General features: G+C 40.3%; 1 protein-coding gene across 1 annotated transcript in view; it reads left to right on the top strand.

The window, feature by feature from the left end:
- Nucleotides 1-24166, top strand: part of PAK1 (p21 (RAC1) activated kinase 1) — a 73342-nt gene extending 49176 nt beyond the window's left edge. The window contains 5 exon segments of the mRNA XM_053561251.1: nt 5751-5868; nt 15257-15356; nt 16395-16591; nt 19478-19615; nt 22841-24166. Of these exon segments, the coding sequence (XP_053417226.1) occupies nt 5751-5868; nt 15257-15356; nt 16395-16591; nt 19478-19615; nt 22841-22927 (640 nt within the window). The 3' untranslated portion in view covers nt 22928-24166.
- Nucleotides 24167-24582: the final 416 nt, after the last annotated feature.

The following is a 24582-nucleotide window of genomic DNA, read 5'->3' as shown; positions in this document are numbered from 1 at the left end:
AATGTCTTAGTCTATTCAGGCTGCTTTAACACAGTTTTGGAGGCTGGGGAGGCTTATAGACAAAACAAATGTATTTCTCACAGTCTGGAAGCTAGGAAGTACAGGATTAAGGTACACTAGATTTGGCATCTGGTGAGGGTTTGCTTTCTGGTTCCTAGATGTGTCTTCCTGCTGTGCCCTCACATGGTAGAAGGGCAAGGCAGCTCTTTGTAAGGGCACTAATCCCATTTGTGAGAGCAGAGCCCTCATGATGTAATCACTTTCCAAAGACCCCACCTCTTAATACCATGACATTGGTGATTAGATTTCCACCATATGAATTTGAGGGAACATTCAGTCCATAGCATTCCAAGTATCCACACATACATAGTCTTCTCTCTCAAAAGAGATTGCTTAAGAGAGACTTTGTCATGTTTATTCTTCATGGGCATTAAAAAATTATACAACAGGAGACCGAGTTTTATGGAAAGATCACTAGATCAGTAGTCAAAAGAAGAAGTTTCACATCTTAGCCGTTGCTTGAGACAGTTTGTTAAAATTTTTCAACAGTGCTCTGTCTGCCCAGCAGTAGTCCCACTATCAAGATAAAGAGAAGATGACATACGGCATAACTTACGCCAACCCAAGAAATGTTTTTTTTAAAACTAGCTTCTTTTTTCCAAGGCTGGCAAAAATGCCTATTGGGTTCTAGTTTAGGCTCATTTTTATTTGTCTTATTCTATGGGAAAGGAAACATTGACCAGACAAAGTGACCTTTTTATTTATCACATAACAGGACTAAATGATCTAACCCTTAAGTGAATTTATCAGTTCTAACTCATGTCAGCCCATAATCTCACCAGAGATACATTACTAGAGGACTAAATGGTATCCTTGGCTTATCAGAAGAGGTTTTGGCTTTGCAGCTCTTACTAAATTCATTCCATTCCTGAAATCACAGACACTCAAAGTGTAGGTTATTGTCTGCATAGTGCTTATGTATAAGCACTTTACAGCTTTTAAAGGATTTTTAAAACCATTATTTCGTGTAACATTTACGATTATCTTTTCTTCTACTCATTGATTTATTCAGTTAACATTGACATCTGTTGTGCCAGACTCTGAGGATAAGAGTCTTTTTTAAAAATAATTTTTCTTTTAAAATATTAGAGTGTGTTCTTGTTATGTGGAAGAATTGCATAATGCTGAAGTAAGGCCTTCTGCTTAAAAAAAAAAAAAAACAAAAAGAACAAAACAAACACAACCAAAAACAAAGCAGTATGTATATGTTATTGAATATTATCTGGGCAACACGTGGTCTTCTGGGGTATGAGATGTTAATCACAGATCTAATACTACTGGAGGCTGCTGATTTCTCAAACCCCAGCAGGTAGACACCCTAAATCTCTTCAGCCCACTTAAAAGGCGCTTTGAACTTGTAAACTTGCTGAGCAGAAGCTTTCCCAGGAAAGCGTTTGTTGCTGGAATCACTGCTGAAGTGGCTATCCACTTACCCAGTGTGCCAAAACCGGTCTCACTCTGCCCCTGAGGGTTAGGGCTGCAAGGCGGCTCAGACCCCACCCTTAGGGTACTCAGACGCTAGGTTACCAGCTCCCACCCGGATTCTAGCTCTGCGACCCTGAGGGCAGAGCTTGCTGGGGCAGATCACTCACAGTGGCTCCCTGTGGCCCACAGCCAAACACTATTAGCTCCGTCTGGCTCAGCGGCTCAGACTGGGGCCCTAGACAACGGCCAAAGTTCTCTTGGGGCCCTAGACAACGGCCAAAGTTCTCTGCACTCCCACTCAGGCTCTCCCCAAGGCAGTTCAACTGAGTGCCAAGTCCAAAAACACCAAAACAGTTCACAGGTAAGGCCTTTCCGGTTTGCAGTCTCGCTGCTACTGAACTTACAGTTGCGGGCGGGTTTAGACCGATTGAACACATGCGACCACTTGCCGTTTTTCCACTGTTTTAGTCCTCCTTTTGGGGTCCAGAAGTCTCTCACTGACTCCCTGTATCGTCACAGGGGTGATGATAGGTAGATCCCACCAGCCAGAGATGCCTGGAGTGCTATCTCCCCAGACTCACGGTGCCCAGATACAAGGAAGCTGTTACTCGGCTGCCATCTTGCTATCTCACTTGTGTTACTATTTTTTTAATAAGTGAATTTTAACTCTTGGGAGTTTTTACACTGGACTGTATCAATTGTTTTGTTCCATGTACGGAATACTTTTAAGCCGTTCTTGTAGGGCTGGTCTAGTTGTGACAAATTCCCTAAGTGTTTGTTTATTTGGGAAAGACTTTATTTCACCTTCATTCATGAAACTTGGTTTTGCAGGATACAGAATCCTTGACTTGCAGTTATTCTGTTTAAAGACTCTAAGGATAGGACCATATTCCTTTCTGGCTTGTAGGTTTTTCTGTTGAGAAGTCTGCTGTTAATGTGATGTGTTTTCCTTTGTATGTTACTTGATGTTTTCACCTCATGGCTCATAGGTGTTTACTTTGATGATTACATGCCTTGGTGAGGCCCTTTTTGCTATGAATCTCTCAGATATTGAGTTTCTTACATTTGGATGTCTAAATCTGTAGCAAGACCAAGAAAAATTTCCTCCATTATTTCCCCAAATAGGTTTTCCAGGCCTTTTGCTTTTTCTTCTTCATGCTCAGGATGCCTATGATTCTTATATTTGGCTGTTTTACAAAATCTGATTCCTATTGATTTCTTTGTTTGCTATTTTTGACTGCCTAGGTTAATTGGAAAGGGTTGTCTTTATGCTCTGAAATTCTTTCTTCTGCTGATCAGTCTGTTCTTAAAACTTTCCACTGTGTTACCTGTTTCCCTAAGTGAATTTCTTATTTGCAATTCTATTTGCAAATTTTATTATATTTCTGTTTTTTAATTTTATTATCACCAGCTCTTTAGTAAATATTTAATTCATTTCCTTCATTATGTTTTTGTTTTCTTTGAGTTGGTTTTTCCATTTTCTCTTACATCTCATTGAACTTCTTGGCTTTTTTATCTGTCATTTCATTTCATTTGGGTTGGGATCCATTGCTAGAGTGTTGGTGTGCTCCTCTGTGGGGGTGGCCCTTTCACTTTTCATACTTCTGGAGTTCTGCTGCTGCTGATTCCTTCTCATCTGGAGCAGCTGTTACTTCTTGTTTTAGAATTTTCTTTTGTTTAGATAGTTATGTAGATGAAACTTATTCTCCTCACACACTCCCTTAAGGCTGTGCTCATAGCATATTTTGAGTAAGGATCTTTGCCTCTGCATGTGAGTACTTTGATGGGAGTCTAGGTTCTAGATGAATACCTTGTTTCAGATATCCTTAGTGTGATGGTTTTCTCAATTGCTAGTTATTTCTAGAATGTATTGATGATGTACTACATGTGTGAACAGATTCTCTGTCTCTTGTTGACAAAGGGAAATGAGGTCTTTGAAATCCCTCCTCTTTACCTAGCCCAGTCGTTTTCTTAACTGTATGCATTATATCAGGATGCTCAGTTTAATCTCTAAGTAAATAAATTCAACTTGTGGGTAGGAACCAGCCATACCCTATATGATTGCATCAGTAAATGCTCTAATGGGCTATACAAATTGTCTTTTCTGCCCTTAGGTGGCACTTGGGACCAGTGACAGGCTCTAGTTGATCAGGAGAAGCAGAGGGATGTCCCAGGTGGTGGGTGGGGCCCTAGAGCCTAGGTCACTCCTTCTACTCTAGCTGAGGCAGGTAGAGGACTGAGGCTGGGCAAGGCTTGGTTGGATGAGCCTGTTTCACAAAGACAGGCATAAGCTCCCAGGCTGTTGGAGAAAGCTATCATGGAGGGGCTGAAGAGGTCCCTAAGCCATAAAGTCTGCTCATGGGGGAGGAGCAGTCTGGGTTTTACAGTATGGTAGATGGGAATGAATTTTGCTTTTCTCCCTGTTGCCTTGCTCTGTGGATCTTCTTCTGGTGTCAGGCCACAAAGAGCAGCCTAACTTAGCTGAACTCTACAACAGTTGTGCTACAGGCTGGGAGCTTCCTGGAAGCTTAGGCTCCCACCCCAGACCAAAAATGTGGCTTTCCAGTGGATGGAGGGGTGCTCCATGAGTGCACTTCAGCTTGGACCCACACTATGTTCTCATTTTAGTTCTGCCTAAATGGATTCCCCAACCTCCCAAGATTAGTTCACACATCTCTCCTTCATGCCCCCGAGCAAAATGTTGGAATCCTAGGGGTGTGGGATCTGGCCAGTGGGCCTGTCCTGTGATCCCCTCAAGCTCAGTCCCTCCATGACAAGAAGCATGCTGGTCCTGAGTTGCACATGGAGGACTCTAACAGGCTTAACGTCCCTCCACTTCAGGGTATGCCCTGCTATACTGGTGCAGCCAGGAGAGCAGCCCTGGGGTTGGCCAGCAGGCAGGGAATTTACACTAAGCACTCCTTGGTCTGCTGCAGGTCTTTAGTAGAAAAGGCATGAGCTCCACTCCCTGTGGAAGCTTTGGTGTTGTGGGTGTACCAACAGTAGGAAAACAGCAGCTTCTGAGAGCTCTAGCTCACCTGTGCCAACTGACATGGGGACTGCCATGGTTGCATCGGCAGCTATGGATGGGGAAGGGATAGAAGAGAAGAGTTGGAACAAGAGATCTGGCCCTCTTGATCCCCTTTGTCCTGAGGGGCTCCCCTGATGTGCTGTACTCTTCTCTCCCCTGAAGGCAGCCTGCTCTGAATGTCCAACTTTGGGATCACACAGTTCCTCTGGGACCCACTGGCCCCCTGTGGCCACTGCAGGAGTTGGAGAATGTTCATGTGTGGGCCAGTGACAAGAAAACTGAAGGGCTAAGGCTCCTTGGGGAGGACAAAGGTATATAATGGGTGGAAAAGCAGTATGGTACCTGCTGCCTCAGCTAGGGTCTGTGGGGAGTGGGAGCGACCCTGAGGGGAATGGTGCTCTATCCTCAAGAAGCCTCCAGTTTACTGGTGGTAGCAGCTTTTGGGCTTGTGAGGGTACAGAAACTCTCCCACAATTCAGGAGCCTACAGTCTGCCAGAGGTGTGAGGAGAGGAAAAGCAAAAACTCTCACCTTCCTTTTCCATGGGGCTCCAAATTCCTCTGGGGTTGATTCTGTTAAAGTGTTGCTTCTTCTCATTCTGGTCTGCAACTTCTTCCATAGAATTCCTGATAGGTTCTGGCACTTTTGCATCAAAATTACAACTGGCCTGTTTTTTTTTTTCCATCTAAAACTTTTCCTTTTTCCTGAGACAATCTGGAGACTGATATCTTTAGTCAGCCATCTTGCCTCCCCTCACGTACTGTCTTGAATAAGACCCATTACAGGGTCTTATGGATCTCAGATCTAATAGAACTGTGAGGAAGACGCTCTCTCTAATGTTGGCAACATGAACTTCAAATCCCATCTTTGTGAAATGTTTTGGTGCTCTCTACTTGGATGAGGAAATCATGCCAGTCTTTCTAATTTTAGTATTAGAAAGAAATATTGTGAAGAAATATAATTTTATTGCATCTTCAGCCTAATCATGTTAATCTTAATCCTGCCCTTTGGGGTCTCACAGATCACGTATGCTTTGGTTTCTCCAGGAACACCTGTAAGAGATTCAGAGTTAATGAGTCTGCCCCTAGATTCTGCTTTTCCCTAAAGCAAAGAACATTAGACTCTTCTGTTGAGATGCATTTTCACCCTGTGTACATGCTTAGCCCTTGAAACCCAAAGCTGGGGGTCATTGTACCCAAATTGTTCTTTCTCACCCTTTATCTGTACTTTTGCAGTTACCTTGTGGGAGATGAACTGTGGGTTGTTATGGAATACTTGGCTGGAGGCTCTTTGACAGACGTGGTGACAGAAACCTGCATGGATGAAGGGCAGATTGCAGCTGTGTGCCGTGAGGTAAGAGCAAGGGCTAAGCAGCCTTGAGCAGAGAGAGGCCTCCACATCCCCATGTCCTGAAGGCCAGCTCAGCCTGAGCTCTGTGGAAGTAGAAATTAGTCCTGGCAATCACATCATTCCCATATTACACCTATGTTTGATCGTTTCTCATCATCATGATTTGTACTTTAAGATAACTTTATTCTACCCATTGTAGAAAAGTTAGAAAGTACCAGAAAGTATATATTTAAAAAGCTACTCATAAGTTCAGTTGTACTGCTATGAGTACATTATAATATATTTTTTATGGCTTTTATGTGGGCAAATATTTCAGTCATATTTTTATTCTGTTTTCCTGCTTTATGTGCTGTGAAGGAAATAAAGCATGTTAAGAAGATAGTGAGAAAGAAGGGAAGTCAAGGAAATTTTTACCATAGATTTGAGTGAACAGCTGAATGTTATTAAAAAAAAAAAAAAGGGGAGGCGCAGCAAGGTGGCAGCCAAATAACAGCTTCCTTGCATCTGGGCACCGTGAGTCTGGGGATATAGGACTCCAGGCATCTCTGGCTGGTGGGATCTGCCTATCATCACCCCTGAGAGGATACAGGGAGTCAGCGAGAGACTTCTGGACCCCAAGAGGAGGACTAAAACAGTGGAAAACCGGCAAGTGGTCGCGTGTGTTCAATCCGTCTAAACCCGCCCGCAACTTCCACAGGCACGAGAACTTAAAGAGCAAGAGGAAGTGAAAGGAAAATTAGGGCAAGGAAACAGATAAAAGAAATCACCCATGAGGAAGAATCAGCAGAAAACTCCAGGCAACATGAAGAACCAGTCCAGAACAACCCCGCCAAGGGACCATGAGGTAGCTACTGCAGAGGATTCCACCTATACAGATATCTTAGGAATGACAGAAAGGGAATTTAGAATACACATGTTGAAAACAATGAAAGAAATGATGGAAACAATGAAGGAAACTGCTAATAAAGTGGAAAATAACCAAAAGGAAATCCAAAAACAGAATCAAATCAGAGATGAACGATATGAAGAATATAAAAAGGATATAGCAGAGCTGAAGGAAATGAAACAGTCAATCAGGGAACTTAAAGATGCAATGGAAAATATCAGCAACAGGTTAGACCATGCAGAAGAAAGAATTTCAGAGGTAGAAGACAAAGTTCTTGAGATAACTCAGATAGCAAAAGAGGCAGAAAAGAAGAGAGAGAAAGCAGAACGTTCACTGTCAGAATTATGGGACTTTATGAAGCGTTCCAACATACGAGTTATAGGAATTCCAGAAGGGGAAGAAGAATGCCCCAGAGAAATGGAAGCCATACTAGAGAATATTATAAAAGAAAATTTCCCAAATATCACCAAAGATTCTGGCACACTGCTTTCAGAGGGCTATCGGACCCCAGGTCGCCTCAACTCTAACCGAGCTTCTCCAAGACACATTGTGATGAACCTGTCCAAAGTCAAGACAAAAGAAAAGATTCTGCAGGCTGCCAGGAGTAAGCGCCAGTTGACCTACAGGGGCAAATCCATCAGATTGACCGCAGACTTCTCTAATGAAACTTTCCAAGCAAGAAGACAATGGTCATCTACCTTTAATTTACTTAAACAGAACAATTTCCAGCCCAGAATTCTGTACCCTGCTAAGCTAAGCTTCAAAATTGACGGAGAAATCAAATCATTTACGGATATACAAACATTGAGGAAATTCGCCACAACAAGACCAGCTCTACAGGAAATACTTCAACCTGTTCTGCACACTGACCACCACAATGGATCAGCAGCAAAGTAAGAACTCAGAAATTAAAGGACAGAACCTAACCTCCACACTGATGCAAAAGATAAAACTAAGCAATGGACTCTCACAAAATAAGACGAATAGAATACTACCACACTTATCAATTATCTCCATAAATGTTAATGGCTTGAATTCCCCACTGAAGAGACATAGATTGGTTGACTGGATTAAAAAACACAAGCCATCCATTTGCTGTCTGCAAGAAACACACCTGGCTTCAAAAGACAAATTAAAGCTCCGAGTCAAGGTTTGGAAGACAATTTTTCAGGCAAATGGAATTCAGAAGAAAAGAGGAGTTGCAATCTTATTTTCAGATACATGTGGATTTAAAGCAACTAAAGTCAAAAAAGACAAAGATGGTCACTTTATATTGGTCAAGGGAAAAATACAACAAGAAGACATTTCAATTCTAAATATCTATGCACCCAATTTAAATGCTCCCAGGTTCTTGAAACAGACCTTACTCAGTCTGAGCAATATGATATCTGATAATACCATAAGTTAACAGGGGACCTTAACACTCCTCTTACAGAGCTGGACAGATCCTCTAAACAGAAATTAAACAAGGATATAAGAGACTTAAATGAGACCCTAGAACAACTGTGCTTGATAGACGCATATAGAACACTCCATCCCAAAGATAAAGAATATACATTCTTCTCATCACCCCATGGAACATTCTCCAAAATTGATCATATCCTGGGACACAAAACAAATATCAACAGAATCAAAGAATTGAAATTTTACCTTGTATCTTCTCAGACCATAAGGCACTAAAGGTGGAACTCAACTTTAACAAAAATGCTCGACCCCACCCAAAGGCATGGAAATTAAACAATCTTCTGTTGAATAACAGATGGGTGCAGGAAGAAATAAAACAGGAAATCATTAACTTCCTTGAGCATAACAACAATGAAGATACAAGCTACCAAAACCTGTGGGATACTGCAAAAGCAGTTTTGAGAGGAAAATTCATCGCTTTAGATGCCTACATTCGAAAAACAGAAAGAGAGCACATCAACAATCTCACAAGAGATCTTATGGAATTGGAAAAAGAAGAACAATCTAAGCCTAAACTCAGTAGAAGAAAAGAAATCTCCAAAATCAAATCAGAGATCAATGAAATTGAAAACAAAAGAATCATTCAGAAAATTAATGAAACAAGGAGTTGGTTTTTTGAAAAAATAAATAAAATAGATAAACCATTGGCCAGACTAACGAGGAATAGAAAAGTAAAATCTCTAGTAACCTCAATCAGAAATGATAAAGGGGAAATAACAACTGATCCCACAGAGATACGGGAGATCATCTCTGAATACTACCAGAAACTCTATGCCCAGAAATTTGACAATGTGAAAGAAATGGATCAATATTTGGAGTCACACCCTCTCCCTAGACTCAGCCAGGAAGAAATAGAGCTCCTGAACAGACCAATTTCAAGCACTGAGATCAAAGAAACAATAAAAAAGCTTCCAACCAAAAAATGCCCTGGTCCAGATGGCTTCACTCCAGAATTCTATCAAACCTTCAAGGAAGAGCTTATTCCTCTACTGCAGAAAGTATTCCAAAAAATTGACGAAGAAGGAATCTTCCCCAACACATTCTATGAAGCAAACACCACCCTGATACCAAAACCAGGAAAAGACCCAAACAAAAAGGAGAATTTCAGACCAATCTCACTCATGAACATAAACACAAAAATTCTCAACAAAATCCTAGCCAATAGATTACAGCTTGTCATCAAAAAAGTCATTCATCATGATCAAGTAGGCTTCATCCCAGGGATGCAAGGCTGGTTTAACATACGCAAGTCTATAAACGTTATCCACCATATTAACAGAGGCAAAAATAAAGATCACATGATCCTTTCAATCGATGCAGAAAAAGCATTTGATAAAATCCAGCATCCTTTTCTAATTAGAACACTGAAGAGTATAGGCATAGGTGGCACATTTCTAAAACTGATTGAAGCTATCTATGACAAACCCACAGCCAATATTTTACTGAATGGAGTAAAACTGAAAGCTTTTCCTCTTAGAACTGGAACCAGACAAGGTTGTCCTCTGTCACCTTTACTATTCAACACAGTGCTGGAAGTTCTAGCCAATACAATTAGGCAAGACAGGGAAATAAAGGGAATCCAAATGGGAGCAGAGGAGGTCAAACTCTCCCTCTTTGCTGACGACATGATCTTATACTTAGAGAACCCCAAAGACTCAACCACAAGACTCCTAGAAGTCATCAAAAAATACAGTAATGTTTCAGGATATAAAATCAATGTCCACAAGTCAGTAGCCTTTGTGTACACCAATAACAGTCAAGATGAGAAGCTAATTAAGGACACAACTCCCTTCACCATAGTCTCAAAGAAAATGAAATACCTAGGAATATACCTAACGAAGGAGGTGAAGGACCTCTATAAAGAAAACTATGAAATCCTCAGAAAGGAAATAGCAGAGGATATTAACAAATGGAAGAACATACCATGCTCATGGACGGGAAGAATCAACATTGTTAAAATGTCTATACTTCCCAAAGCAATCTACCTATTCAATGCCATTCCTATCAAAATACCAACATCGTACTTTCAAGATTTGGAAACAATGATTCTGCATTTTGTATGGAACCGGAAAAAAACCCGTATAGCTAAGGCAGTTCTCTGCAACAAAAATAAAGCTGGGGGCATCAGCATACCAGATTTTAGTCTGTACTACAAAGCCATAGTGCTCAAGACAGCATGGTACTGGCACAAAAACAGAGACATAGACACTTGGAATCGAATTGAAAACCAAGAAATGAAACTAACATTTTACAACCACCTAATCTTTGATAAACCAAACAAGAACATACCTTGGGGGGAAAGACTCCCTATTCAATAAATGGTGTTGGGAGAACTGGATGTCTACATGTAAAAGACTGAAAGTGGACCCACACCTTTCCCCACTCACAAAAATTGATTCAAGATGGATAAAGGACTTAAATTTAAGGCATGAAACAATAAAAATCCTCCAAGAAAGCATAGGAAAAACACTGGAAGATATTGGCCTGAGGGAAGACTTCATGAAGAAGACTGCCTCGGCAATTGCAACAACAACAAAAGGGACTTCCTTAAACTGAAAAGCTTCTGTACAGCTAAGGAGACAATAACCAAAGCAAAGAGACAACCCACACAATGGGAAAGGATATTTGCATATTTTCAATCAGACAAAAGCTTGATAACTAGGATCTATAGAGAACTCAAATTAATCCACATGAAAAAAGCCAACAATCCCTTGTATCAATGGGCATGATACATGAATAGAACTTTCTATAAAGACGACAGACGAATGGCTGACAAACACATGAAAAAATGTTCATCATCTCTATATATTAGAGAAATGCAAATGAAAACAACCCTGAGATATCATGTAACCCCAGTGAGAATGGCCCACATCACAAAATCTCAAAACTGCAGATGCTGGCGTGGATGTGGAGAGAAGGGAACACTTTTACACTGCTGGTGGGACTGCAAACTAGTACAACCTTTCTGGAAGGAAGTATGGAGAAACCTCAAAGCACTCAAGCTAGACCTCCCATTTGATCCTGCAATCCCATTACTGGGCATCTACCCAGAAGGAAAGAAATCCTTTTATCATAAGGACACTTGTACTAGACTGTTTATGGCAGCTCAATTTACAATCGCCAAAATGTGGAAACAGCCTAAATGCCCACCAACCCAGGAATGGATTAACAAGCTGTGGTATATGTATACCATGGAATACTATTCAGCCATTAAAAAAAATGGAGACTTTACATCCTTCGTATTAACCTGGATGGACATGGAAGACATTATTCTTAGTAAAGCATCACAAGAATGGAGAAGCATGAATCCTATGTACTCAATTTTGATATGAGGACAATTAATGACAATTATGGTTATGGGGGGGGAAACAAAGAGGGAAGGAGGGAGGTGGGTGGGGCCTTGGTGTGTGTCACACTTTATGGGGGCAAGACATGATTGCAAGAGGGACTTTACCTAACAATTGCAATCCGTGTAACCTGGCTTATTGTACCCTCAATGAATCCCCAACAATAAAAATAGAAAATAAAAAAACAAGCCAATAAAAATCTAGGGTAAAATAATTCTGGGAAAAATAAAATAAGCAAAGCTAGAATAGATATTCTCCTTTTTCCTCTTTGCTGTTAAACGTTGCTCTATGTTGGTAAATATTCCTGTATGTTGTTCTGTCACTCTATGTTGGTATATGAAGAAAAGACAAGAAAAGCCCTCCAGAAAGGCTCCCTGACAAGAGATGTCCTCAGGAAATAGGCACATTTTTCACATTGCCATTAGAGTAGGAAGACGAGGGGAATATTCAAAGATGTTACAGGATATTGGGTGGTTTGCTGGAGAATGACTGAAACTTTCTGATATCCTAATAATAGAAAAGTTAGGAAATTAGAGAAAGAGCGGAAGATTAGATTAGGTTCAAAATTTTGTGGGATATGTATAATCGTGTGCTTGGGGTTTGGTAATGCCAAATCTGGGCGTATACTGACGAACTCATGTAGTTGTATATTTAATCAGTGTTAGAAAGATAATGTGAATTCAATACTGCCCTAGAAAATAAGGTTACATTTGCCTTAACAATCTGAGGCATCTAGAATGCACACAAGTAAGTTAATGAAATTAATACCAGGCTGGGATTCTTAGGTGTTCTGACTTTTTTTCTTTTGTCTACTACTAATACAGTGTTTCTTAACCCTTTTGTTCATTATTTCCCTTTTATGGAGCCTTTCTAGACATCTTTTCCTAGTCACACCTCCTCCATAAAATTTTAATACCACAGATAGATGTATTGTATATCTGTTTACCTATTGCAGTCCTTTGAGGGCCCAAACCATTATAATACCTAAGATTTTTTTTCACCTCAAGCCCCTCTTCCTTAGGAACCAACTTTCACTGGTTGAGAATACATGCATATGTATACTTAGGGAAATCATTTTGCCTCAAATTATTAAAGCACTTGGAAGAAAGCTTGAACGTTGCATAAATAGGTGGTGTCATTATTCTCAAATTCTAATAGAAATTGTCTCCTCCCTTTTTTTAAACAGCTGTAGTGACATGTAATTCACATACCATATCATAATTCACCCACTTAAAGTTTATAATTCACTTGTAATTAGTATATTCATAAAATTGTACAATAATCATCACGATGAATTTGAGATTATTTTTATCAACCCAAAAAGAAACTTCATGTTCATTAATAGTCACTACCCACATTCTCTGTCCTGGTTTCCCCAGCTGTATACAACTACTAATCTTTTTTTTTTTTTTTTTTTTTAAGAGACAGAGTCTTATTTAGTCGCCCTCGGTAGAGTGCCGTGATCACAGCTCCTAGCAACCTCCAGCTCTTGGGCTTAGGTGATTCTCTTGCCTCAGCCTCCTGAGTAGCTGAGACTACAGGCGCCTGCCACAAAACCCAGCTATTTTTTTGTTACAGTTTAGCTGGGACAGGGTTCAAAACTGCCACCCTCAGTACATGGGGCCAGCACCCTACTCACTGAGCCAGAGGCGCTGCCCACTAATCTATTTTTCTATCTCTGGTTTGCCTGTACTGAACATTTTATTTATTTTTTATCTTTTTTTGAGACAGAGTCTCATTTTGTTGTCCAGGCTGGAGTACAGTGATACAATCACAGCTCATTGCAACCTCAAATTCTTGAGCTCAAGCAATCTTCTTGCCTTTACCTTCCCAAGTAGCTAGGACTACAGGCTCATGCCATCACACCCAGATAATTCTACTATTTTTTTTTTTTTTTTTTGTAGAGACAGAGTTGCACTTTATTGCCCTTGGTAGAGTGCCATGGCGTCACACAGCTCACAGCAACCTCCAACTCCTGGGCTTAGGCGATTCTCCTGCCTCAGCCTTAATTCTACTATTTTTTGTAAAGACAGAGTCTCGCTATATTGCTCAGGCTGGTCTTGAACTCTTGGCCTTGAGGGGTCTTCTGTTCTCGGCCTCCCAAAGAGCTAGTATTACAGGCATAAGCCACCACACCTGGCCCTGGACATTTTATATAAGTGGGTCACATCACATATACTCTTTTGCATCTGGCTTCTTTCACTTGGCATACTGTTTGGAAGTTTCATCCATGTTGTATCATGTATTGGTACCTCATTTCTTTTCATTGCCAAATAATATTTCATTTTATCTGTCTATTCACTAGTTGATAGACATTTGCATTGTTTACATTTTTGGCTGTTATAAAATTTCTGCTATGGGCTCGGCGCTCGTAACACAGTGGTTACGGCGCCAGCCACATACACCGAGGGTGGCGGGTTCAAGCCCAGCCCAGGCCAGCTAAACAACTGCAACAAAAATATAGCCGGGCATTGTGGCAGGCGCCTATGGTGCCAGCTACTTGGGAGGCTGAGGCAGGAGAATTGCTTCAGCCCAAGAGATTGAGGTTGCTGTCAGCTGTGATGCCACTGCACTCTACCAAGGGCGACAAAGTAAGACTCCATCTAAAAAAAAAAAAAAAAAAATTCTGCTATGGATATTCATATTCAGTTTTCATATGGATATATGTTCTTATTCTTTTCAGTATATACCTACAGGTAGAAGGCAGTTTACATAGTAATCCCTCAGTGTCTTTTCATTGGTAGATGCTTCTAAAAATTTAGCTCTTATTTCATGAACTTACTGTTGATTTAAAAAAGCCAAGATTATCTCATCTGGTGTCCACATTTTACAGATGGAAAACAGTACGCCAGAAAAGAGTAAGTGATTTGTCAGGATGATGTAATCAGGTGGTGGCAGAACCAGGCATTTTAATTCCGCCATTCTATCTCTGTGTTACTTATTCCATCTGTTAAGTATAGGTGTTTTCCAGGTTTTTCTCTTTCTCCTGTATTCCTTGCCAGTTTCAATCATTCATATAACTTAAAAATAATAGCTCTTTATTTCTGTATGAAACTTAAGATTCATAAGTTCAGTTGCCTGCTAGACATTTGTCTTCTGATGTTCAATAGGTATATCAAATTCAGCATACCCAAAATAGTAAAACGTACCTCCTCACCCAAATAAGATTGTCATATTAACTCACTGCTCCTAATATCACTTCCATGTGTCTGCTTTCCCAAACATGACTCTTGTTTTCCTCCAGTTCTGTTGTTCTAAAATCTTTTCTATTCTTCTTGAGTAATTTTTTTCTGGGCCTCAGGTTCTTTATCAAGGATCTTATGTTTAAAAAAAAATACACCTGTGGGCAGTGCCTGTGGTTCAAGGAGAAGGGCACTGGTCCCATATGCCGGAGGTGGCAGGTTCAAACCTAGCCCTGGCCAAAAACCACAAAAAAAAAAAAAAAAAATACACTTGTTACTTTAAAAATGATTATAAGGTGAAAGGCAGCATAGAGTGTTAAAAGAATGTTTAGGTAGGAGATGGAAGACTTGGTTCTAGACTTGGCTCTGCCACTGATGTGGGGCAAGTCCTTTTATCCTTGGGGCCTTATTTCCTTTATCCTAAAATGAAAAGGTTGAATTTGTTTATTTCCTATTATTTCTTCTGTATAATATGTCCTTTCTTTCTCTCTCTGCTCATGCCTCTTCAATAGTGTCTGCAGGCTCTAGAGTTTCTGCATTCAAACCAGGTCATTCACAGAGACATCAAGAGTGACAATATTCTCTTGGGAATGGATGGCTCTGTCAAGCTAAGTAAGTAGAAGTCTTAGGAATCATAATACTTCTCTCCCTGTGGGACCCTGTCTGCTGTGAGGTGATAAGCATATAATAGTAACTATAATGCTCACAAAAGTATCTATTATTTCATGGACTATGTAGCCTCTTCATCTTCCTCAGTATTAAACATAGAGTATCATTTCATTTTTTTCATTCATTCATACATTTAGCAAAAAACAAAAAACTTTGCTGAATGCTTATTCTATAACAGCTCCTGTGATGGGCACTGAGTGTATATTTTGTTACCTTGAGGAAGTTCTCAGTCTAGAACAAGAGACATGGAATGGATAATTAGAATAAAGAGTTTTGTGTCATTTCTTTCACTCAATTCTTGTAGCAAACTTTTCTTGAATGTTTATTGCATGCTGGCTCCTCTGGGGATAAAAAGATGCTTAACAAGATATAGTCCTTGCTATCAAAGGCCTTCTACTTCAAATACATTTATAACTGAAGTATAATGTGAAAACAACTGCAGGTAGAGTGTTTTTGTTCAAAGGTATAAGAACCCGTAGTCCAGACAAATAGGCCTTGTCATAGGAGATTGTTAGCAGCCCTTGAGGTGGAGCCCAGGATAGGAACTGATCAAAGCAGGGCCATGCCTAGTCATATGTGATTTAAGTCTGGGACTCATGCAGAGGAAATAAGGCAAGGACCTAGTTGCAAGATTCTGGGGTGTGAGAATGGTTTTCAAGAACAAAGCAGAATTGGGGCAAGCATTCAAGGCCAAAATGGGCAGCTTAGACTTTAATGCCCAATCCTCCTAGCTTGAGGAGAGGTAGGAGGCCAGACATGATGTTCTTATATTCCTCCTGTTTCTCTTCAGGGGTGAATAGGGAATAGACTAGGAGCTAGACATGAAGGTGCCAGTCAAGTGACTCCTGATTTGGAGAGACAAGGGGTTGCAAAATTGGGAGCCAGGTAGAGCTGACATCTAAGGATAGGCACACAGTCAACACTTATTGAAGTAAGTATATATCCTCAATGTATTTTCTTTTTCTTATTTTCCTTTTCTAGCTGATTTTGGATTCTGTGCACAGATAACCCCAGAGCAGAGCAAACGGAGCACTATGGTAGGAACTCCATACTGGATGGCACCAGAGGTTGTGACACGAAAGGCCTATGGGTCCAAGGTTGACATCTGGTCCCTGGGCATCATGGCCATCGAAATGATTGAAGGGGAGCCTCCATACCTCAATGAAAACCCTCTGAGGGTGAGTGTTACTAATCCTATTTCAAGTTATTTTGGCTGTTGTCTCTAGTCCCAGGAAATGGGATCAGGCTGTTCTCTATGACTTTCAACCTGGGTATCTCTTTTCTGGACATCCAGGTCACTGTTGAACTCCAGTATAAATGCTTAAAGAATGAGGGTATCAGAAATCCTTTATTCATTTATTTACAAATTATTTGAGTACTTATCATGTGCGAGAAACTGTTCTAATGATAATGAAACAAATTAATATGTAGTAATAAATGGTAGGTGCTGTGAAAAACCAAGCAGATGAAGGCGAGTAAAAAAATAATGGAGGAAGAGGTGTGCTATAAATAAAACTCTTACAAATGCAATCAGTGTAATCTGGTTTATTGTACCCTCAATGAATCCCCAACAACAAAAAAACATCTTACAAGTTATTTCAGCAGATATCTGAAGGAAGTAAAGGGAGTAAGCTATGAGATTAATCTCAAGGATGAGTTTTCCAAGTCCAAAGTGTATTGATTTGAGAATATGCTTGTTGTATCCTGGAGAAAACCAAGGAGCCAGTGTCCCTAAAGCACATGAGAAAAGTAGGGAGTGGTAGACACAGTTGGAGGACCAGCAGGTGGCCCCTGTGAGAAGCTGGCTTTTATTCTGCAGTTAATAAGTCATTAGGGAGTTTTGAGCTGAGGAGTAATATGATCTTGTTTCAGATGGATTATTATGGCTGCTTTTATGGAAAATAGCCTGTGAGAGACTGTTGTAATAGTTCAGGTAAGAGTGGTGTCTTGGACAGTGTTGGTAGGAGTGAAAGTGGATAGTGGTTGGAATAAGGACATGTCTTTTTTTTTTTTTTTTGAGAGAGAGAAGAGGTCTCACTCTGGCTCAGGCTGGGCTTGAACCTGTGAGTTTAGACAATCCACCTGCCTCTGCCTCCCAGAGTGCTGGGATTACAGGTGTGAGCCACCGCTCTTGGTTCTTTTTTTTAGAGATTGGACATGTCTTGAAGGAATAGCTGACAAGATGGATTGGATATTAGAGAAAGAGGAGTCAACAGTGACTATAACGTTTTAGGCTTGAATTACTGAAAAAATTCAGTTGCCACTTACTGAAATGGTGAAGAACATGGTTAGGTGGGGGTAATAAGGAGTTGGTTTTGAATATGTTAATCTGAAATGTTCAAGTGGAGCTATTAAATAGAGCTGAGCACATGAGTCTGGAGTTCAAGGGTGAAAAGTCAGGACTACAAATATGTATTTATTGGCAGATAGGATAGAATATAGTTTGGTATTTAAAAGTAGAAATAGATGAAATCACTCACCTAGGGGAGTGAGTGTAGTTAAAGAATAAAAAGATTTAAGTGCTAAGCTCTGGGTTATACAGTTCACAGGTTGGAGGAGCCTATAAAAAGACCAAGGTGTGGCCTTTCAAGTCTGAGAATTGAGAGAAGTGTGTCACAGAGAGCAAGAGAAAAGTGCTTAGAGAAGGAGGGTGGTTTACTGTGTCAAAAATGACTGTCAGGGCACTCTGGGAGGCCAAGGCAGGTGGATTGCCTAAGCTCACAGGTTCAAGACCAGCCTGAGCAAGAGCGAGACCCCATCTCTAAAAATAGCTGGGCATTGTCAGGCGCCTGTAGTCCCAGCTACTCAGGAGGATGAGGCAAGAGGATTGCTTGAGCCCAAGAGATTGAGGTTGCTGTGAGCTATAATGCTACAGCACTCTACACATCTTACAACTGTAGATGTGATGTCCTTCATTAGTTAAGGAGGGGAGATGTGTCAAATACTGAAATAAAGAGCATTAGATTAGAGCATGGACAATTCATCCATTGTAACTGAAGACGGAAAACAGTATGTCAGCACAGATGCAACTAGTTTGATAATTTTGGTTGTGGGCAAATGTGAATTACTCTGCTTTTTTTCTTATTTACTCCAACCTCCCATCTAGTGCAGGAAATCTCTGCATACTGTTGCTAGTAGGTGGTCATCTGTACTTAACTATATACTCACGTGACCTTGGATATCTTTGATTATTTGAAAATGCTCCAGTGTACCAAACTGAAACTACTTTCTATAGTTTCCACCTTTGCTCCCACCTTTGCCCTCTGACTTCACATTGAAAGCCTAATTAGAGTAAATTCAAGAGATTAGATTTTTCCATCTTAGAATGGCTATGCAGACATTTGAAGGTGACGGTCAGTGAGATGTAGTAGAAATAAGACTGGAAGTAGAGTCACTGGACATGTGCTGTACAAATAGCATCATTCTAGGCATTATCTTTGTGTTTCTGGACATTATCTATGAAATGGGGATGATAATTCTTGCCCTATTACTACCCAGATTATTGTGGTCATTAGACAATACTTATTTAAGTACTTTATGAATTAAAGTGCTAAGTGCTTGTAAAGATTTAGTATTACTATGTTTTCCATTACCTTTCCCAGAAGATGCTTCATGTTAGGGTATTAGAGAGGGAACAGTGAAATAGTTTGCTGCTTAACTGAACACTTATCTTTTTATATTCCTCTCCTGCTAGAAGAGATCAGTGCTTGGGTAACTGAGGTGAACCCATCAGGAATGATTTCTTTCAGCAGCTAGGCAGAGGTTTAACTCATCAGGCTAAATTAAGAATAAGCCTTTTAGATTTCTTTCCAAATACACTATCTTATTTTTTACAGACATATGCAGGTGAGATAGGCATTATCATCAGCCCTATTTTATAGACAAGGAAGTTGGAAATTTAGTAGTTTGCAATTGGTCACGTGGCCTTTAAATGTTAAATCTAATCCTTAGGTCATTTCTTTCCAATATGCATACACAGCTGACCATATTGGTAGAGGGTATGTCTGGGGACCAAAAGAGAACCCCAGTGGGAGCTCATGCTGTTTCTCCATTCATGTTGCCAGGCGTTGTACCTCATTGCCACCAATGGGACCCCAGAGCTTCAGAATCCAGAGAAGCTATCAGCTATCTTCCGGGATTTTCTGAATCGCTGCCTTGAGATGGATGTGGAGAAGAGAGGTTCAGCTAAAGAACTGCTGCAGGTAACTGTCCCTGTGCAGGGAAGCACCTAATTTGAGTAATCAATAAGCCAAGCCTTTTTTCTTTCTTTTTTGTATATAAGGTACTGGTAAATATAGAACTAGGCTTTTCTTCTGTGCTTCCCATACTCACTCTGGTTCCTTGTTCCTGAACTTTCATCCCTTGGCCTTTGCTAATATTATTCTCTTACCCTTTTCCTCAGGCTGTTAAAACTCTGTCTCATTCTCCTAAGCTCACTTAAAATCTTTCTAATTACCGGGCGGCGCCTGTGGCTCAGTCAGTAGGGCACCGGCCCCATATACCGAGGGTGGCGGGTTCAAACCCGGCCCTGGCCAAACTGCAACCAAAAAATAGCTGGGCGTTGTGGCGGGCGCCTGTAGTCCCAGCTGCTCGGGAGGCTGAGGCAAGAGAATCGCTTAAGCCCAGGAGTTGGAGGTTGCTGTGAGCTATGTGAGGCCACGGCACTCTACCGAGGGCCATAAAGTGAGACTCTGTCTCTACAAAAAAAAAAAAAAAAAAATCTTTCTAATTACCTATTAAACTTTGCCTTTAACTTGCTATAGCATGTCCTTTGTTCTGCCTGAATCAAGTCTGGCAGCATTCATTTGAGTCTTGGTGAGAAGCAGTTCTCTGACGCATAAGTCTTATACAAGTTTTATTTTACTGAGATTCGCAAAAAATACACTTTTTAGCAAAAGGATATGTTTTAGAGAGTAGTTGGTGAACGTGGCCCTTACAGTCTTCACGGTTTCTTCATTGGAAACCCTCTCAGATGGTAGCAGTGTTATTCTGGTTGGGAGTAAGATTCTGCCAAGTTATGGGGAAACCTGGAGTTAGGGGTGTACTAAGACTTCATACTCCCACCTGCCTGATCCTGAAATTACAGCATAATTATTTTATGTGGTTGCAAAAACTGTCTTTAGCTACTAGCTACAGTGACAGAGCAGGGCAGGGTGAGATGTAGCACACTGCCCGGTGTTCAAGTTAGTTATGAAACAGCTGTCTTTCCCACTGTGTTATAACCTTTATTAATCTCAGAGTCTCCTATTATACCTAGGACCAGACTGAGAAGTGGTATTCATAATATGTTTATTGAATTGAATAGAATTGCTTGACATATTTACCTGCATTGGAATGCCACCCTCTGGAACACATTTAGAATCTCTTCATCATTGAGGTTACTGGTTATAGAGAACTGGCCTATTACATATGAGATCTGGGTTTTGCCAGTGCACTCCCTTAGTCTCTAGGATCCTTTGGGACTAAAACTTCTCTTAGAACAGGCAGGACAATGTAGGATCACTTTTGGCTTTCATATGAGTTGTGTTCTGGAAACCCTTGGCATTGGGAAACATGTAAATACTATGCTAAGCCTGTGATTAGTGAAGATACCCTGGTTAATTAGGTACCAAATTTTGGTTATTGAAAGGTTAGTGCCCTCTGAAGTTTTCTTCCTGATATAGTAATATAAATAATAATAGATACATTATAGGGAATCTTATCACAGTTTAGGCATTAAGCACTTTATATAGTATATACGCACACACGTACATGTGTATATCTATTCTTTACAACAGATAAAGAATATAAATATATCTATTTATAACAACCCTGTCAGTTATAGCTTCTGTTATTTTCATTTTAACAGGCGAGGAAACTGAGGCATCAAGTGTTCAGTAACATTTCCATGATAGTTGATAAGTGGCAGGTCCAGGATTTTAACCTGTGTCTGACGGCTCTCGAGTATGTGCTCTCATGCCCACTGCTCTTACAGGTGCAGAGAGTATCAGAACTGGGGGTTCCTTAGGGCCCATCTACTCTAGATTGCTCACTATACAGAGAAGGAAACTGCAGGCTCCCAGTTGAATATTGGATCATGCTGCTTTCTCAATTCAGAGGGATCTGAGAAAACTGACTTTTTAACTTGTTAGTATACACTGTAAATATTTGAAACCATAACTTTCAGAATCTTAAATTGTGACAGTTTCACATCTCTTTCTTCTGTGAGAGCACATTTATGGGCAGATTCCTTTTATGTTATAGTAAGTTCTCGATCTCAGTGCCGCTTTATACCCTATCTGTCCTGAAAGAAGTTGAAGCAACTTTCAGCAAAGAATATTTGTGTATGTGATTCTGTATGTGTATACACATATACAATATGCTTCATCAAGGGAATCATAAGTATGGGAAAAGAATCAGATATGCTTATCATCTGAGTTAAATAGTTATGCTTAGACATCAGATTTGGTTCTAAGCTTCCTGATAGCTGGGACAGAAAATGAAATGTGATAGATCCTATATTTCTTATCAAATGGAAAAAACATCCCACATCCTTAAGACACAAAGCCTTTTCACCACTAAATGTTAAAACAAAAATAAACAAATTTTGAGTTACCTAAAGAATTGTTTTCCATAATAGTAGTTTTACTAAAAGCAGAGATGCAGTTTTCATATGATGTTTTCTTGTAAATGATTTTCTTTAAGAGTTAAAGGCTCAAAAGTGTAGGCCAGTCAGAGTGATTTAGTAAAGGATCAAGCAATTGAAATCCTTACTGGATTGATTAGTTTTACTGGATTCAAGGAACAAATTCTTAGGTCAATACTTCTAAAAACCAGTATTGCAATACACTGGAAGATAAATACCTTCCTCAGAGGTGATTATTATTCTGCTTATCACCATCGTTTAGTCTTCCCTTGTAAGAAATGAAATCATACAATATAAACTCTCTTGTGTCTGGTTTCTTCCATGTAACGTGTCTGGGAATCATCCTGTTATCACTGTACCAGTTACTTACTCATTCTTATTGCTGTATAGTATTTCTTATTTCTTATGTATGTTATTCTGTATAGCATAATACGAATATAACACTATTCATTTTTCCTTTCTCTTGGACATCTGGGTTCTTTCTATTTACTATTATAAATAAATACTTTATGAACATTCTGACATGTATCTGTTGGTAGATACACAAACTCGTTTCTCTTGGGATTATCCCATTTACATAGGATTGGAATTGCTGCGATATAGATGTGTGTTTATCTATAGGTATACACTGCCAAACAGTTTTCCAAAGTGGTTTGTTATTTTTTTATAGATGCCCTTCAATTTGGGGATGATCTGAAGCTCTCTAGGCAGCCCCTGTACAAACATGGATGCTGTTTCGTAATGGTTGCTGAGGAAAAATGGTAAATAGTCATGTGCCTTTTCCTGTTTTTCTCCTTTCTAGCATCAGTTCCTGAAGATTGCCAAGCCCCTCTCCAGCCTCACACCACTGATCGCTGCAGCGAAAGAGGCGACCAAGAACAATCACTAAACCATGCTCTTCCAGCCTCGTGCCAAGCCTTCTGTGGAATAAGTGCTTATTTCAGAAATCCCAACCCCTGATGCCCTCTTCTCCTTGCCTTGCTTCTCCCATTTCCTGATCAAGCGCTGTCAAGACTGATCTTCAGAAACCATGTGTCTGGCATTGAAGAAAACTGCACTGGATGAGTAATCAGATGATGGCCATTTCTGAATAAGGAATTTCTGTCCAATTTGTGGATCCTAAGGTGGTTTATGATCAAGGGTTTATATGAATGGATTCTTGGCCTTCTATTTCTACATAGCAAAAATTTCCACCACCAGCCCCTACACCCCCTCCCCCCAATCAGTCTTGACTATACAAATTTGTTCTTTAGTAATTATCAATTAGTAATCAGTGGAGATTTCTTTAATGCTTGCTTTTCTGAGGCTGAACTGCCCAGACACCTCATTGTACTTGAAAACTGGAACAGCTTGGGAATGCCATGGGGTTTGATAATCTGCCAGGGACATAAAGAGGCTCAGCTTCCGGGACTGTGACTTTAGTGCAGCTGATCCTGACATGGGAGAACCATGTTTTTCTTTGTGTGTGCTTCTAGCAGCTGTTTGGGAGGAACTTGACCCATTAGTGTTCCCCATGCTATTTCTTGTGAAATGGTCTTGGCTATGTAGCAGCTTTTGATTCCCTGCACCCCCTAGGCTGCTGCCCCCATTCTGTCCTTGTTTATAACGTTGAGAGGTTTCCTAGGGCACTTGCTGAATGAAAGCAGTGTGAGAAGTCAGGAAAAAAATCGAAGCTACTTTTAGAGCAAGGTTGGGCATTAGCACCTGTCCAGCTATACTTGTGTGATGTTTCAAGAACTCTTTCCATCTGGGATAAGAGCTGAAAGATTAACTCAGATCTTCTGATGGCCTTATTTTAGAGTCAAAGGAGTCTGCAAATTAGAGACTACATGTTAGTTTGGGATGGATTTGGTGGCTTGACGTGATACCCTGCCAGCTGTGAGGAGACACTGTTTTTAAGATGCATGGCCAAAGCTCTCTGCAAATGGAAATGCTCACACTGGGTGTTGGGGATATTTGCTACCTCCTGCTATCTTTGTGGTTTTCGTCCTCCCTCTGTGGTAGGACCTCTTGCCAGCATTGTGGCTTATCATGTCAGCCCCATTGACTACCTTGTCATGCTCTGAGGTACCACTACCTCTGTGGCACAAATTTCTATATCCTTCAATAAAAGGAGATGAAAATGTTCTACCTGGAGTATACTTGCCTTTCTTTCCTTCCATTCTTTCTTAATTTTTTATACAAAATAACGAATAATGGTTCTTTGTAAAGCATTTGAGAGTAAGTTGCAGGTAGGATGCTCCTTTACCACTATATACTTCAAGGTATATTTTTTCTTCTTAACACTCTTATTTTCAATATAAATGAAGAAAAATGGGTCAAAAAATTAGTACTAATAACAATCATAAACACACATGTATCCACAAAATCAGGAAATGGAACATTGCCACCTTCCCTTTCTCATGATAGCTCTGATCACTTTTTTTGAAAGCATGGGTCAAAAAATTTGTATTAAGAACAATCATAAACACACATGTATCCACAAAATCAGGAAATGGAACATTGCCACCTTCCCTTTCTCATGACAGTCTGATCACTTTTTTT

The sequence above is a fragment of the Nycticebus coucang genome, chromosome 14 (genome assembly GCF_027406575.1).
Source record: "Nycticebus coucang isolate mNycCou1 chromosome 14, mNycCou1.pri, whole genome shotgun sequence".
Classification (NCBI taxonomy): domain Eukaryota; kingdom Metazoa; phylum Chordata; class Mammalia; order Primates; family Lorisidae; genus Nycticebus; species Nycticebus coucang.
This window is presented reverse-complemented; position numbering and strand designations above follow the sequence as displayed.